The 15028-nt window shown below is 31.4% G+C and overlaps 1 protein-coding gene and 1 long non-coding RNA gene across 3 annotated transcripts in view; one reads left to right on the top strand and one right to left on the bottom strand.

Annotated features, from left to right (window-relative positions):
- LOC118195587 (syntaxin-binding protein 5-like) overlaps positions 1-15028 on the bottom strand; it is a 331030-nt gene that overhangs the window by 3544 nt on the left and 312458 nt on the right. For both annotated transcript variants that reach the window (XM_085813670.1, XM_035366922.2), the window contains 4 exons: positions 14501-14606; positions 13736-13843; positions 4642-4766; positions 4067-4185 (listed from right to left, as the gene is read on the bottom strand). In XM_085813670.1, the coding sequence (XP_085669796.1) occupies positions 4067-4185; positions 4642-4766; positions 13736-13843; positions 14501-14606 (458 nt within the window). The remainder of the gene's footprint in view (positions 1-4066; positions 4186-4641; positions 4767-13735; positions 13844-14500; positions 14607-15028) is intronic.
- The window catches only part of LOC146998219 (uncharacterized), a 53064-nt gene that overhangs the window by 25493 nt on the left and 12543 nt on the right, over positions 1-15028 (top strand). The gene's annotated exons all lie outside the window — the stretch shown is intronic.

Below are 15028 nucleotides of genomic sequence, written 5' to 3'. Positions count from 1 at the left end.
GCTATTTGAATTAAGAACCACTGATTTGTTATTCACATAAAGCTAGAACCAGCGCCAGAGCTCGCATGGCCGCACCAGGTGGCAGAATTTAGCGAAGTTAAACAGAAGTTTTTCATTGTGATGACAATGCCCAATCATCAATCAATTAACGGAGGGCGAAATCTGTAGTATGGTTCTAAATCCAGAAAATACAGCTACCGATAGGGAAGAAAGTAACAGAGAGGTTACTGAACGAGAAAAAATTTTGATTGACAAGTTATTCGGAATTCTCGACACAGCAATTACAGGACTTGAACAATGGAACTTAATAACTGAACAAGAAATTATATGTCTATAGTATTAGTCTAAAGTATTAGCAGAGAAAACAAATCAAACAACTCACATTGAAAGAAATGTTTAATAAAGTAAACATATAAATATTAAGCTCTTTTCTTTTGTAAATTTTGATACCCTTTAAATCATAAATGCTTCATCATTTCATAAATCGCGATTTCATATTTTCAATTTTATAATTTCTATGTGCCATCTTAGTAGATTTAAAATGATCTAATATCCGGAAAAATCTCAAATCTGGGATCGCTGAAGTCCCGACGAGTCCAGACATCGGACTTTGTACTGTATAAATATATATATATATATATAATACGGAATGTATATTTTCAGTTAAACGTCTACCCAATAACTTTAGTAATTCATGAAAGTTACTTTTGCGTCTAGTTAATTCAGGAAAATTAGTTTCAATTAGTTGTTTTCAGCTTTAAAAATATTAAAAAAATATGAATTAGTTAGTTATTTTTAACTAATAATTGTATCGCCATTAGTAAAAATTATGCATTTCTATCAACAACATAGGTTTAAACCAAATACTTAATTGTCTATTGAAGCTTCAAAACGTATTTCCGAACTTCACTTTTTCTCGGCTAGCATTACCGAATTTGTCCTTGGCGACCTAAAATCGTAATGGAGCCAACAGATTTCCCGCGAAATCGATAAAAGACCCTCTGCAGAAATAAACTCATAATCCCGATATCCCATACATATTACTATATGTGCAAAAGGAAAATAAACTCCGTAGAAGGTGATAAAAAATTAATTTATGGCTTGATTGAAATAAACGCAGAAATTAAGCTAAGCAAAACCGTGTAAAAACAAATTGAAATGATAAAACGAAACTTAATTTTCATGTGAATTTTCAGCGCTGACTCTCCCATTCCAGAAATTTCAATTTGTTTCAGACAAACACCACATTTAAGGATTGCCATCCATTAATATCCAGTCTTCGTAGTCAGCTTGATGAAGCCACAGTTTATTGAAAATGCACTTTCCAGGCATCTTGTTCCTATTGGCGTCGGAAGGGTTGTGGGCTTCCAGGTTGGGATTGCTCTAATTTTAGCAAATATTTTCAGAATCGCCCCCTTTTTTTTCTCGAGCACCTTCATCATCACTTTCGCCTCTTAAAGAACTTACGGCTTCACGCTTTCATCACAATCTGCCTAAATTTATGGATAACACCTGTTTCGAAAGATTGGGTGAATAGCCAATCAGACACCGATACTTTCGTTCGAGTAGCTAATTGTTTTTTTTTTTATCGTTTGCAACACAAATCCGCCAACAGATTGGTTAAGAGCCGTGTAATTTTAATTCCATATTCATGAGAAATCGTAATTCACACTTAGAATGGCAATCATTAGAAATGATAAGAAATGTCAAATGAGCAAAATTAAGGACCGTTTATTCATTTTGGCCAAAATTAAGGACTTTTAGGGACCAAAAATCATTTTTGAAAAAATTAAGGACTTTTAAGGACTGTACGAACCCTGGAGGAGGCTTTTCTCAAAATCGGAATGTAACTGCACAGTTAGTGCAGCAGGACTATACCTGTACAACCAATGATGAAATTCTCATGTCTTATCTACTTCTACCTTCAGCTGAGTACCACAAGGTAATTGTCCAGAATATTGTCATAAGAGCATAAAACTGCATCTGCATTTACATTTTTATAATATTATGAAGGTGATCAGCTCTTGGATCCTATTATCACTGAAGAAATGATGATATGATTTCAAATCAGACAGATAAACAGCATAATCTTTTGACTAATACACTTACAGAATGGGTGCAAAAATGTGATGGTTTTCAAACAATAGTACAAGCGAATAAGGCAGACATATATCCCAGCAATGCTTAGAAAAAGGGATATAGTGCAATTTACTCAAGACACTTTCTTGTTTTAAAGATTATATAAAAAAGCTATTATGTAAGGTTGCAATTAATGCAACCTTACTGTTGTACATGAAAATTTTTCACTTTTTATCCTTATTATCTATTATATATCTATTATTATTATATATCTATTAGTATTGTAGCATGAGGATGAGTAGAAATCCAGTGGCTATAACAATGTGTGACAGCTGCTTTAAGTGGCTTATTGATGCAAATTTCGAGAAATTAAACCAACATTGTCAGGCCATCAGGAATCATCTTAAGTTCAGTTCGAGAAACATTGAGATGTTGCTTCATTTTTTCCATCTAGTGTCCCCTGAATGTATTTAATACCAGTAATGAGTGATGAAGCAATAAGTTTCAAGGGTGCTTGTATCGCACATTTTTTTTAACCAGTCCATAACTAATATGTGGATACACTGTATTTAAGGATGCACTAAATACAACTTTAGCAATGATTAGCCTGACCCCATATGGCACAATTGAGTGTAGACATTATATTCACAATTTTTCTCTCTGTTTTTTCATTAAAAAAAGTGGGCATGGACATTACATGAGTGTAAATATAATGCAGAGGTATACAGTATATATTTTAAATAAATGAACATAGAAAAAAAAATCATTGCTAGAAAGCATGTAAATGATTTTCTAGATACAAGGCATATCCAGAAAAATCAGTACAAAGTCCGAAAGGACTTTGTACTTGCATTAATCAGTACAAAGTCTGAAAGACAATCTCTTGCTCAGTTACATGGTTGAAGTCCTGTAATTGCTGTGTCAAAAATTCAGACTAACAAACGAAATTTTTTTGTTTTCAGTAACTCTTCTGTCACTTTCTTCACTATCGGTAGTGGTATTTTCTGCATCTAGAACCATACTACAGATTTCACGATTTATTGATGATTGAGAATCATTGCCATTACAATGAAAAACTTCTTTTATACCATCTTCATTTATTACGTTTTCTCCCCATTTCTTTACAAAATCCACTAAATGGAAAATTTCACCTTTGTTTTGTGATATTAAAAAAACTTTAAAATTAGCGGCTATCATCATCAAATTTAGCTATCATTTACTATACATACTTGGCTATGCATAATGAGCTTGGCGACTAGTGACAAGTTGTTCCATTAAATTTTATCTTGCTTCTATCGCGCACTGAGACAATTAAGCCTGAATTGTATTAGTTTAGTTTTTTTTATTATACTTATGTTTATTTCTTGCACATGCTTAAGACTTATCAGAGTTCTGAATAAATAAATTCCCATATATACTTAAGTAAGTAAGCTAACTACTTACTTTAAGTAATTTCAATAATCCTAGGAGGATGAAGCCAGGGGTCTCCTACCTCTCTCCCCCTATCACCAAACCACTCCAGAGAATTTTGGCTGTGGATTTTGATTGCCCTTTTGCTGCCACAGTCAGCATGCTTTTACAAACATCCATGCCTTTTCCAGGTTTTGAACCAAGGCCCATTGGTATTGTAGTCAATGTCACAAACCACTATACTGTCTGGGTGGCAAAAACTTATGTAACAAATTGATAAATGTCTACTGAATATTCTTGCAGCCACAGTATCATTACTTTGCATTATTGTAATAAAAATGCTTTTGAATTTTTTTAGTTATTCTCCCATTTTATTGCCAAAGGTTTTAATATAAAAAATACGTATATAAAAAAGCATGTAATATTACAGTTAATGTCTAAGCATACTGTATTTCTGAACTCTGACATAAATAGTTTTTAAAAAGAAAAAGACTTATTCTAAGTGTAGCACTAGCCCAAATCAGCACATACATTACACAAACGCTTTTTTTTTTAATGCAACTAAAAACTTAAATACCTGTCTCGTTCTTAACAAATCACCCGCTAAAGAACTGCTTTGAGCTTTAACCTGGTCCACGGTACCTCCAGGATAATGACGAGCAACAGATTTTGAACTTTTACCACTAGCTTCTCCAACTAAAAATGAAATAAAAAATGCTACTCAAGAACATATTTTTTATTAGTAGAAGATAGAAAATGAAACATTAAGGAGACACTTTTACTGTCTTATTAATTTTTAGAAACAACATTTTAAAATATGAATAAATTTACTATGATGTTTATTTATCCCATTAATATAACCCATGCAGTACTATGAACTAACACATATGAAATAGTTCACTAATACATTTGTATTTGCCATTAAAGGCAAAAAAAAAAAAAAAAAAAAAAAAAAAAAAGGGAAATATACAGACTATAAAAATAAACTTAAGATGAAATAAACAGGTAATGAAAAATAAATATTAATGGTTTTAACATTTCTAGATGGAGGAAAGAAACTGTCATTTACTAAAATAAAAACTCCAGAAAGAAAATGAACAGTGAGTTATTGAAAGGAAATATATTTTGTTTCCTTAAATTACAAATTCTTACATAGCTCTTCTTTATCCAAAATACTTGGTCCTCCTCCAAAAAGACCTTTGAAAAATCCTTGTTTTGGAGGTTCAGGCATTTCTTTCGTAAGAAACAAAGTACCCATCATATCTTGAAGTAAATTACTGCAAATGAGATACAGAATTTTATTTTTAGTTCTTAGAAAACCAAAAATATGTTACCATTAAAATACTGTTTCATGGGTGATTCATAATGTTCTACATAAATAAAAAATAAAAGTAAAGAACAGAATTCGATGAATATTTTAAAATCCAGAGAAAACACTTGCTATTATTATTATGGAACCCTTAAAATAGAGGGAAAATATAAGGATGACAATTACTTCAGGATGAATACAAATTATAAATTCAAAACAGTTTCGTTTTAGTTTGGTACTAAGCAAATAACATTTTTCCATTCTGAATTTTTCACATAATGTGGTTAACAAATAATCCGAAGAGAAAAGGAAAAGAAATATTGACATGCAATGAAACTTCAGGTTACGAATTTAAATAGGTCCTGGAGAGTGTTTATCAACCAAAAAAATTTTCTCATGGGGATTAAATTCATTCCTGAACCAGATGATGATTGCTTATTCAAACTTTACAACAATACTTTGTGCACAAGTTTATAATCCAAATCAATGAAAATTAGCAAATATATATATATATATATATATATAAAGATTTACACAATACTAAATAAATAAAACAGGTTAAAACTTAATGTAATTTTACTGTTACAAAAAAGAGAGGTTGACAGAAGTAGAAAATGATGAGGAAGATGTTATTGTTTGGATCTGAAATTCCTTTCCAAAGCATTACAGTCTTCAGGAGGCATTTGTCTTTCCTTCGTGTTTAAATGACACTCATCTTTGCTTAAGAGTAACTATTTTGTTTCACTCACAATTTATCAGTTGTAATTGTCACCTATGTTTTAAAATGTTTCTAAAGTGACACACGACACTGCCAGTGAAAATGCTTACACAACATGTTATAGCTGTTGACAGCTTTATCAAGATGATATTGTCACATAAAAACCTTGCATCTTATCCCATTTCAAGTCTCAGGGATCATAAAATTAGCATATTTTACTTCATTTCCCTTTTCTGAAGACATTTATTCTACAATTGCTTCTTCTTACTGTTTCTGAGATAACTGTACTTTTTTCTTGTTAAAATTATTTTTATTAGTAACTTCTCTACATCTTCACTGTTAACTTCATAGACCGAGATTCTGTTTAGAGACACAGTATTATAGATAACAACAACAACAAACACACACACGCAAAAGGAAGACTTATCCTAATTGCTAAAAATCTGCCTGCAACCAAATCTGGCCATATTTTTGTCCAGGCCGAATATGTGGTCCTGTAACACTTTGTCAGGCTTTGTTAAGCAATAGAAAATATTAAAATGAAATTCACACAAATTACTGAGTGTTAATTATGTGGCACAGTTTACCTCAAAGCAACTTTAAAAATCATCTCCTGCCAACTGAAGTGTACATTACTCAAAACCCTGTTCATCATCCAAGACATTTTTTTTGTTCAGATATTTGCTCCTGAACCAAACTACTTTATTATTTAATTATACTTTATACTTTATTATTTAAGGCATTAATGATGCAAGCTTCCATTCTACTTCAAAAATGTATTACATGTACTTCTAAAAGTTACTCAAGAGGAGCAATTCTCAACTGGTGGTACACAAAAGAAAAATAGGTGGTATGCAAAGAAACAAAGTATTTTTAATTATTTAGTTCAAAAATCTTGTGAAGAAAATAACAATTGATAGACATTTCCTGTGATCGAACTCGAACTGAAGATTTCAAATATAATGCACTTGTTAACTTTTGGCTGAACAAAAAAAAAAAAAAAAAAAAAATTAGCCATTTGAAATACAGCTATTAACCCTTTCAAGACGGGCGTCCCATACACGCATTCACTAAGAACGTCTCTTACAGCCGGGCGTCCCATCCACGCATCGCTAGAGATTGCATTCAGAGGACGGGTGATGCTTATGCGCATTTTAAGCTGGAACGTTTTTCTGAAGGCCAGTAGATGGCATCCTATGTCCATTACTTTTGAAATAAACACAGTTTTAAGTTCCTGACTTTGAGTTTGATATATTCTTCTTGATATATCAAACTCAAACGTTAGTCAGGTGGTACACATTAGTCAAAAGGTTGAGAATCACTACTCTTGAGCTTATGAAAGAATTTTGGTTTAGGAATTTAATAGATACTTCAAACATTTCGCATAATATTCATAAAAATACTAAATAAAGTAAGGAATTAAACACATTTCTTCAACTGTTACAATTGATGTACATTTAGATGTGAATAATGTGAGGTAGAACACAATTCCCTTCTTATATCCGGATGATTAAAGAACTGCAGTATTTTATCTGTAACCTACAAATGCAAAATTTAATATAAAAGGAAAAAGATGACAATCATTTAATAGTTCATCTGACATTTTAGGAAAACTGACTAGGAAACTTGGCCTTATGCTTTTTTTTTTAATAAACTTTCTTATATATATATTACTTTACTATTTCAATCACATCTATTAAAATTACCTGATTTAAAGCAGAAAAATTAAGATACCATCAGCAGTTATTCATCAAACCATATTTCATACCATCTAAACAGGAATATATTAAAGGAATCTAGGGCCAACCAGAGGGCGAGCGGTAAAGTCTTGTATGGTATTTTACTCATCAGCTCTTGCGAGGGTGGGGGGGGGGAAGGAAAATGTAAACAGAGGTGAGCTCTTTAAATCACTGCATGCTAATGAAAACATTCACGTGTCTGCTTTATATCCAATTTTTTTTTAATTCTACTTTTTCCTTTACTATATACGGTCTTTTAGGGTTACTATGTGGAGTAGTGTTACGTTTTGCATTGTCCTTCAGGTATATTTCCGTTTCTGCTCTTTTTATTTCGGAAAGCCTCACCTCCAGTCTATTGTAGTGAAAAGGCGCTATTTATCAGAGAAAGAATACCCTCGTATGGTCAATGAACCATTTATTAACGCAGATGAGAGTGATGATTCATTTTCTAAACAGTTAGAAAGTGATGCTTTTTCTAAGAATTAGAAAGTGATACTTCTCAGTACTTCGAGATTTACCATAGTCTTTATTTTAAATTTTGTTATTTCTTACTGTAAATAGTCTTTATTGTGCTGTTTTATTAATTTAAAACTTTATTGATGGATTTTATCAATTAAAATTTTGGAATAATTTGAATAGCGCTTCCGAAAATTATTTTACAAGACAAGCAATTTTTTAAGTATATTTTCATGTAAAATAAAGAAAAAAACGTTATTAAGGTGCTAATTTTAACATATATAAGAGCTCAAGTAATAATCTAAAAGAATACAAAAAATTACGATGCTAGAAGCGAAACTTTTTTTTTTAATCTTTTTTTTTTATAAAATTAGGCTTAGCGATGCAAAACCTCTGTCCTGTATGGTGACTGCCTTCGATTCCCCTCCGTCCCGCACGAGCGTCTTAAACAAAAGTGCACCATCGCAAAAAGGTTAAATTTTTAGTACCATTTTGGAGAACCTATTTGTGTAAACAAGGATTTTATTACATGTTTTATTTGAAAAGTAAATACAGAAAAAAATTAAAAGTGGATCCTAATTTATGATTAAAGCTCTAAGTGAAATTAGGCCAGAAGAGAAGAAGAAATCAATCTTCCTTCAACAGACCCAAATTTTGCCTAAATTTTTGAATTTAAATATTATAACTTTGATAATTAAAATGGTAACCAATTTTTAGCCTAACATTTTTTTATATGTACATATTTAACACAAATAGCTAATAAGTTGTGCAAACGGCAAAATATTTTTTTTTATATTTCTATTGAGAATTTGAAAAATAATTATTGTAAAATGTAGTAGTGGTACTAAAGTTTTTCAATTTTTGTTTAGGTGGTACACGTTAGTCAAAAGGTTGAGAATCACTACTCTTGAGCTTATGAAAGAATTTTGGTTTAGGAATTTAATAGATACTTCAAACATTTCGCATAATATTCATAAAAATACTAAATAAAGTAAGGAATTAAACACATTTCTTCAACTGTTACAATTGATGTACATTTAGATGTGAATAATGTGAGGTAGAACACAATTCCCTTCTTATATCCGGATGATTAAAGAACTGCAGTATTTTATCTGTAACCTACAAATGCAAAATTTAATATAAAAGGAAAAAGATGACAATCATTTAATAGTTCATCTGACATTTTAGGAAAACTGACTAGGAAACTTGGCCTTATGCTTTTTTTTTTAATAAACTTTCTTATATATATATTACTTTACTATTTCAATCACATCTATTAAAATTACCTGATTTAAAGCAGAAAAATTAAGATACCATCAGCAGTTATTCATCAAACCATATTTCATACCATCTAAACAGGAATATATTAAAGGAATCTAGGGCCAACCAGAGGGCGAGCGGTAAAGTCGCTGAACACTGGTAGTTCGGTCCGAGGTTCGAATCCCGCGAACGGGCTGGCTGCATGGGTGTTTTCAAGGTTTTCCCCATGTGTAACGTGTATATGAGCCAGTTTCCCTTAGAAGGTTCTCCACGAAGGAATTCCTCCCCTTAAGCAGATAGCCCTCGAGGCTTTGGCATAATTAAATAACCTAACCTAACCTTAAAGGAATCTAAGACAGTTTTTCAGCACATGAATCAGATGATTAATTTTTTTGAATTTCCACGCAGCAAAAAATTCAGATAATAAAAAAAACAATAAACTTAATTTTGTTTTACTTTAAAATTGCTAATTAAAGAATTTTTTGACCTTACATAGTTATGCTGTGCATTACATAATTTCATTTCCTTCAACTAACATAAGGGAAAACTTTAACTGAATAAATAAGACTTGTATTGCATTGATCATTTAGCAAATTACAGTGGAGCATTATTTATACATCCTTTACATTTATATGTCATTTGATTTTGGACCCGATTCAGTAGTATTTATTTTAATAGCAAAATATTTCTTTTGTACATCACACAACTTCGGTTATACACTGCTTCTGCTTGACTTACTGCCCTGGTTTTACATTTCAAAGTCTCATCATTCAAGTATTTTTCCCACAAATGGGGATAGGAGAAAGATTTGGTTTATTTAATTATGGCAAAGCACACGAGGGCTATCTGCCTAAAGGGAGGGATGCCTTCGTGGAGGACTTTCTAAGGGAAAATGGCTCGTATACACGTTACACATGGAGAAAACCACGAAAGCGCCCATGCAGCCAGCCCGTTCACGGGATTCGAACCTCGGACTGAACTACTACTGTTCAGCGACTTTACCGCTCGGCCGCTGGTGAGTCGATAAGAGAAAGGAGTCTGGTACAAAAGTTGAAAACCTGTTCATGAATAAAGGAGATACTTAGAAGGTAAAATAGATACAGTTTTTTTCTTCTGAACAGAATGCTGTTTTAAGTAAACCAGGTGGAGCAGAATAATGAAAGCAAAAGGCACTCTCATTAAAAGATAAAAATTCAAATCTTAAAAGAATTTGATGAGAATACTGGTTTGACAAAGTTGAGTATTCCTGTGACAACACTATGATGTTTATGCTAGAAAAAGTTGAAGAAAGAGCAGAAATTTGTGAACAGTCCACTTTAAAGAAATTATGCATTTAAGCTGGAGTTTCCAGAGATCAAAGCTCTTTTGCTAAACTTTTTCATTCAGTGTCATGCATCCAGGATTCTAGTGAATAATAAATACCATGTTAATTGAGAAGTCAAAAGAAATAGCACTTCAACTGGATGTGAAGGAAGCTTGCTTTTCAACTAGATGGTCACATAAATCAAACTGGGAATGGAATCTCTCATTATATAATAGAATGTTATGAAGCTAAGCAAATTAAAGAATGTATTAGGATTTCACGGGGGCATTTCGAAAAGTAAAGATACAATGGCTCGCATTCCTTTAAAAAAAAAAAAAAAAAAAAAAAAAAAAAAAACATTTATTTAGAAAACGTCAGTTACATCTTATTGACTAGATTATTTATTATTTTTCGACTTAATCACCCCTGTTATCCAAACATTTGTTAACTCGGTGAACAAGCTTTTCTATCCCACAGTCATAGAAGGTTGCCACCTGTTGGAACCCAGCATGCACACAATTTCCTGTACCCTAACTTGACAGTCACAACTTCATAAAGAATTGTCATTGACACTTCCGGTATGATCTGATGCAATTCTTTAAATTTGAGACATCTATTCGCACAAATTGCCTCCTCTGTTCTCTGAAGAAGGGCATCAGAGATCACAGATGGCCAACCTGTTCTTTGTTCGTCATGAACATCGGTCCTACCTTCAGAGAAATGATGACACCATTTTGTTACATTTTTGTCGATTCATAATGTTCCCATAAACAAAAACAATTTCTTTGTGAATATCCGCTGGTCGCTGAATTTTTGAATGAAGAAAACGTATGACGGAGTGCACTTTGCATTTGGCGCAATTCTGAATTGACGCAGCCATTTTAAACACTATGTACTCCAAACAGAATCAACGTTGAAATGCCGAACGACCGTGAGGAGAAAGCTAATGGCTCAAGGTTAACACCTGTGTTGCCAACTTGCTCACCAAAACTTTTCTTTTCCTCTGGGGTACGGTGTATCTTTACTTTTTGAAATGCCCTCGTAGTTCCTGTAAATGCTGATAGTACACAAAAAATGACTAATTTAATTATAGAAATGTCGCAAAAACCAAGATGCTTTACACATATTAAAACTTTGCCAATGGAATATAAAACAAAAAATTTATGGATGACTATAGATATTTTTACAGAATGGCTCATGAAGCTGGGGGCAAATCTTTAAGGCACCAAAACAGCAAACTTTTATTTTTTATGGATCCGTGTACCGCCTATACACAAATGACAGATTTCTTGTAAAATGTGAAAGTTGTTTTCTTCCCAGCAAATTGCATTAGTGTAGTACAAGCTTCAGAGCTAGGTGTCATTGAGAATAAAATATTCTACAGGCAAAAGTTGATTCAAAATATAACTACAGGAAAAACATAGAAATTTTAAATATTTTTGAGGCTATGAATAGGATTTCACTTGCCCAGACTCAAGTAAAATCACAAACAATTAAAAATTGCTTCTTTAAAGGGGAATTTTCAAACCCACAGTCAGGTGAAAGTGTTAATGATGAAACTGTGATTATGGATGATGAAGACTAGAAACTAATGGGATTAGATATTACAATCAACACGTAAACTGTGATGCAAATATCATCAAGGCTTATGCACAGTTGAAGAATTGATTGAAAAAATTTTGCCAGATGAACATTTAAGTAGAAAGGATGAAGAAATTACCTTGCCTTTTCAAAATGCTATTTACTGTGCTGACACCCTCAGAAATTTCTTTGTGAGTCATAAATAGAAATGAGAAAATATTTCAAGAACTGAATTCAATTCATAGGGCTTTGCTTAAGATTCAGAATCAAAAGACATATCAGGCAACAATTAAAAGACTTTCTTTAAAAATAAATAAATAAATAAATAAATAAACAAAAAGTGTTAATTTGCCTTAAAATGTTTTTCGAAAACAATTTTTACTTATTCAAGATGATAATTCAAATAACGGTATAACTTCCCCCCCTAATTTTATGTAATTATAGAAATTTACATTTTTATGATTTTAAAAATATTAAATTTGTTCGAACAAAGTTAATATTTTAAACAAACTGAAAATATAATAATAAAACTGCAGATATCTGCAGTTTTATTATTATATTTTCAGATCCTACAGTATATAATGAACTGATAAGAAGAAAGCTTACAGTTTGTAATTCATAAATAATAAAATATACAGTCAAAAGTCGTTAATTCGGACACCCATAATCCGGAATGATCTATAATCCGGACCTCAAAGCTAAAATCTTTCTGCGCATGCGCCGCATTGACGCATGCGCATAAGCGTTTTACTCGTGTGCGCAAGACATTTATGACTGTGCATATGCGTCTGCACAAGTGCAGAATACGTTTTCGCGTGCGCGTTTTATATATAACGGACGGTATAAGCTAAAATTATCTAATTATCTATTTCAGTTAATGTTGATGATTGCGTTGTTCTTTAATCTTCGAATTGGATCCGGCTTATTATTTTTTGCAGACTGTAAGAGCAATTTTCTAAAAGTAAGCTTGAACTTTCGATTATGTCAAATAGAATTTCCGATGCTGGAGCTCCCAAAGGATCTAGAAAATGAAAGTATGTTTCGCAATGAACTGGAAGTTGATTTGTCAACACTATCGTTATCTTCAGGGCAGATGTTTTTATTTTATTCGGCTTATAATTCCTTACTAAATGTAGTATTTAATTTCGATGTACTCCATCTTTGATATGATTTAAATCAAATTCCTCGTCATTATAAATATCACGAATACAAATCAAATAGTTTTCTGGTTGCAATTTTCTAATTTCGGCTATGCGTAAGGTATGCTTTACGCATCCGCGCATTGAAAGAAATGTTTAATAAAGTAAACAAATAAATATTAGGCTTCTTTTTTGGTAAATTTTGATACCCTTTAGATCATAATTGCTCATTATTTTATAAATTACTGTTTCATATTTTTAATTTTATAATTTCTGCATGCCATCTTACCAGATTTAAACTGATGATCTATAATCCGGAAAAATCGATAATCCGGAATCGCCGAAGTCCCGACGAGTCCGGATTAAAGACTTTTGACTGTATTAGCTTTTCCTCAATTTAACGTTTTCTGCATTGCATGTTAAAATATGTTTTATCTGTCACAAAAGATTATGCTCTTTTGAAATGCGAGCTTTTCACTTTTCAAATATCAATTTTGACCACACTTGCAAAATACTAAAAAATATTAAAATATATAACATTAAAAAATAAAATATATAGGAAATTAAATTCTTCTAAACATTTTATTTATTTGTAACTGCAAATTTTTGCAAATTCTGCATCTAACACGTAGCTAATATTAACTGAAACCACTGATACAGAAAGTATAATATGAATACTTAAAAAATCACACTCAAAGAAGCTTTGGATATAATAGAAGAAAAGAGTTTTTCTTTACTTACCCAAATGCAGCAGAAATAGAAAACTTCTGCAGTTCTGAGGGATTACATAAGTACAAGCCGTGGCCATTAATACTAATACAAAAAGTCCTAACCATTCTGGAAAAGTTTCTGGGGGGGAGGAGAAAAAAATTACTACAAAGTTATTACTTTTTAATCAATAATAACAGTAATTAATTAAAACTGTACACATAAAATTTTTTCATTAGGCATGCTTTCTTTTTTTTTTCACTATGAAAGAACTGGATGGCTTGAAAACATTTACATAACTTTTTATCAAAAATTATGATTACTTTGTTCAAACCTATCCAACTAAAAATATCAGAACACATTCAACTAAAATTGCATGATATAAAAAATGAACTGCATTTTTGAACAGAAATATGTAAATGATTTTATGTTCCTAAGAAAGAAGAAAGTTCAATGACAGTATATATTTAATATTGTCAGAACACACATTTCAGAAAATATATTTCTTAAAAAGACATATCTTAAAAAGTAAATCATGTGCTTAAAGATAAAAAATTCAGATAAATTCGTAACTTCAAGGTGATTAGCACCTTTTAACCACAAACTTTTACCATAAAACCTGCACTGATGGATTAGAGAAAAGGAAAATACATAATTATATCAGAAAATGATAAAATATATTACTTATCTAAGTATTGAAAATTTAAATAAAGTATGAACAAGCTGCAAATAAATACATATTTAAAGCTATTTTTTTAATACATTAAATGCACTTAATACCAGATTGGCAGAACTTACTTCACATTTAATACAGGTAAAAAATCTACATGATGTAATTGCCGGAGACTGGGTAAGCTATAGATATTCACATGCCCAGTGGCAATGTAGCATACTAAACTTGATCCTGTGAAAAATTACTGAATATGAATAATGGAATAAAAGTATTAATAACAAGATACAAAATTAAAGGTTTCAGACATATAGACATCATAAGTTTGTTCTTGAGAAAGATTTATAGTATCACACAAATAAACTTATGAAGGATTCCAATAACTGTTAAACAAATGATTTTTCATTTGTAATTTGCAATTCAAAATCAATATTTCTGCACCACTACACAGAATTTACTCTTTTTCCAAAATCTAAGATGCTGAAAGTCTCTTATCACATGCCTTGACTTTTGCTAGCATGATTAACAAAATGCCCCTCACTTCACTAATTTTGTATTATTTTCTATAATTTTACATTTGTTTAGAGTTATTTATTTATTTTTTTTATTAACTTCTTTCTCTCCTGGAAGTATCTTTATTACCTCAAGAAAAGAAA

This window comes from Stegodyphus dumicola, chromosome 3, assembly GCF_044657685.1.
Source record: "Stegodyphus dumicola isolate Sdum_Otavi_A_Nest chromosome 3, ASM4465768v1".
NCBI classification, from domain to species: Eukaryota; Metazoa; Arthropoda; class Arachnida; order Araneae; family Eresidae; genus Stegodyphus; species Stegodyphus dumicola.
Note: the sequence above shows the minus strand (reverse complement) of the source record. Positions and strands in the feature narration are given on the sequence as shown.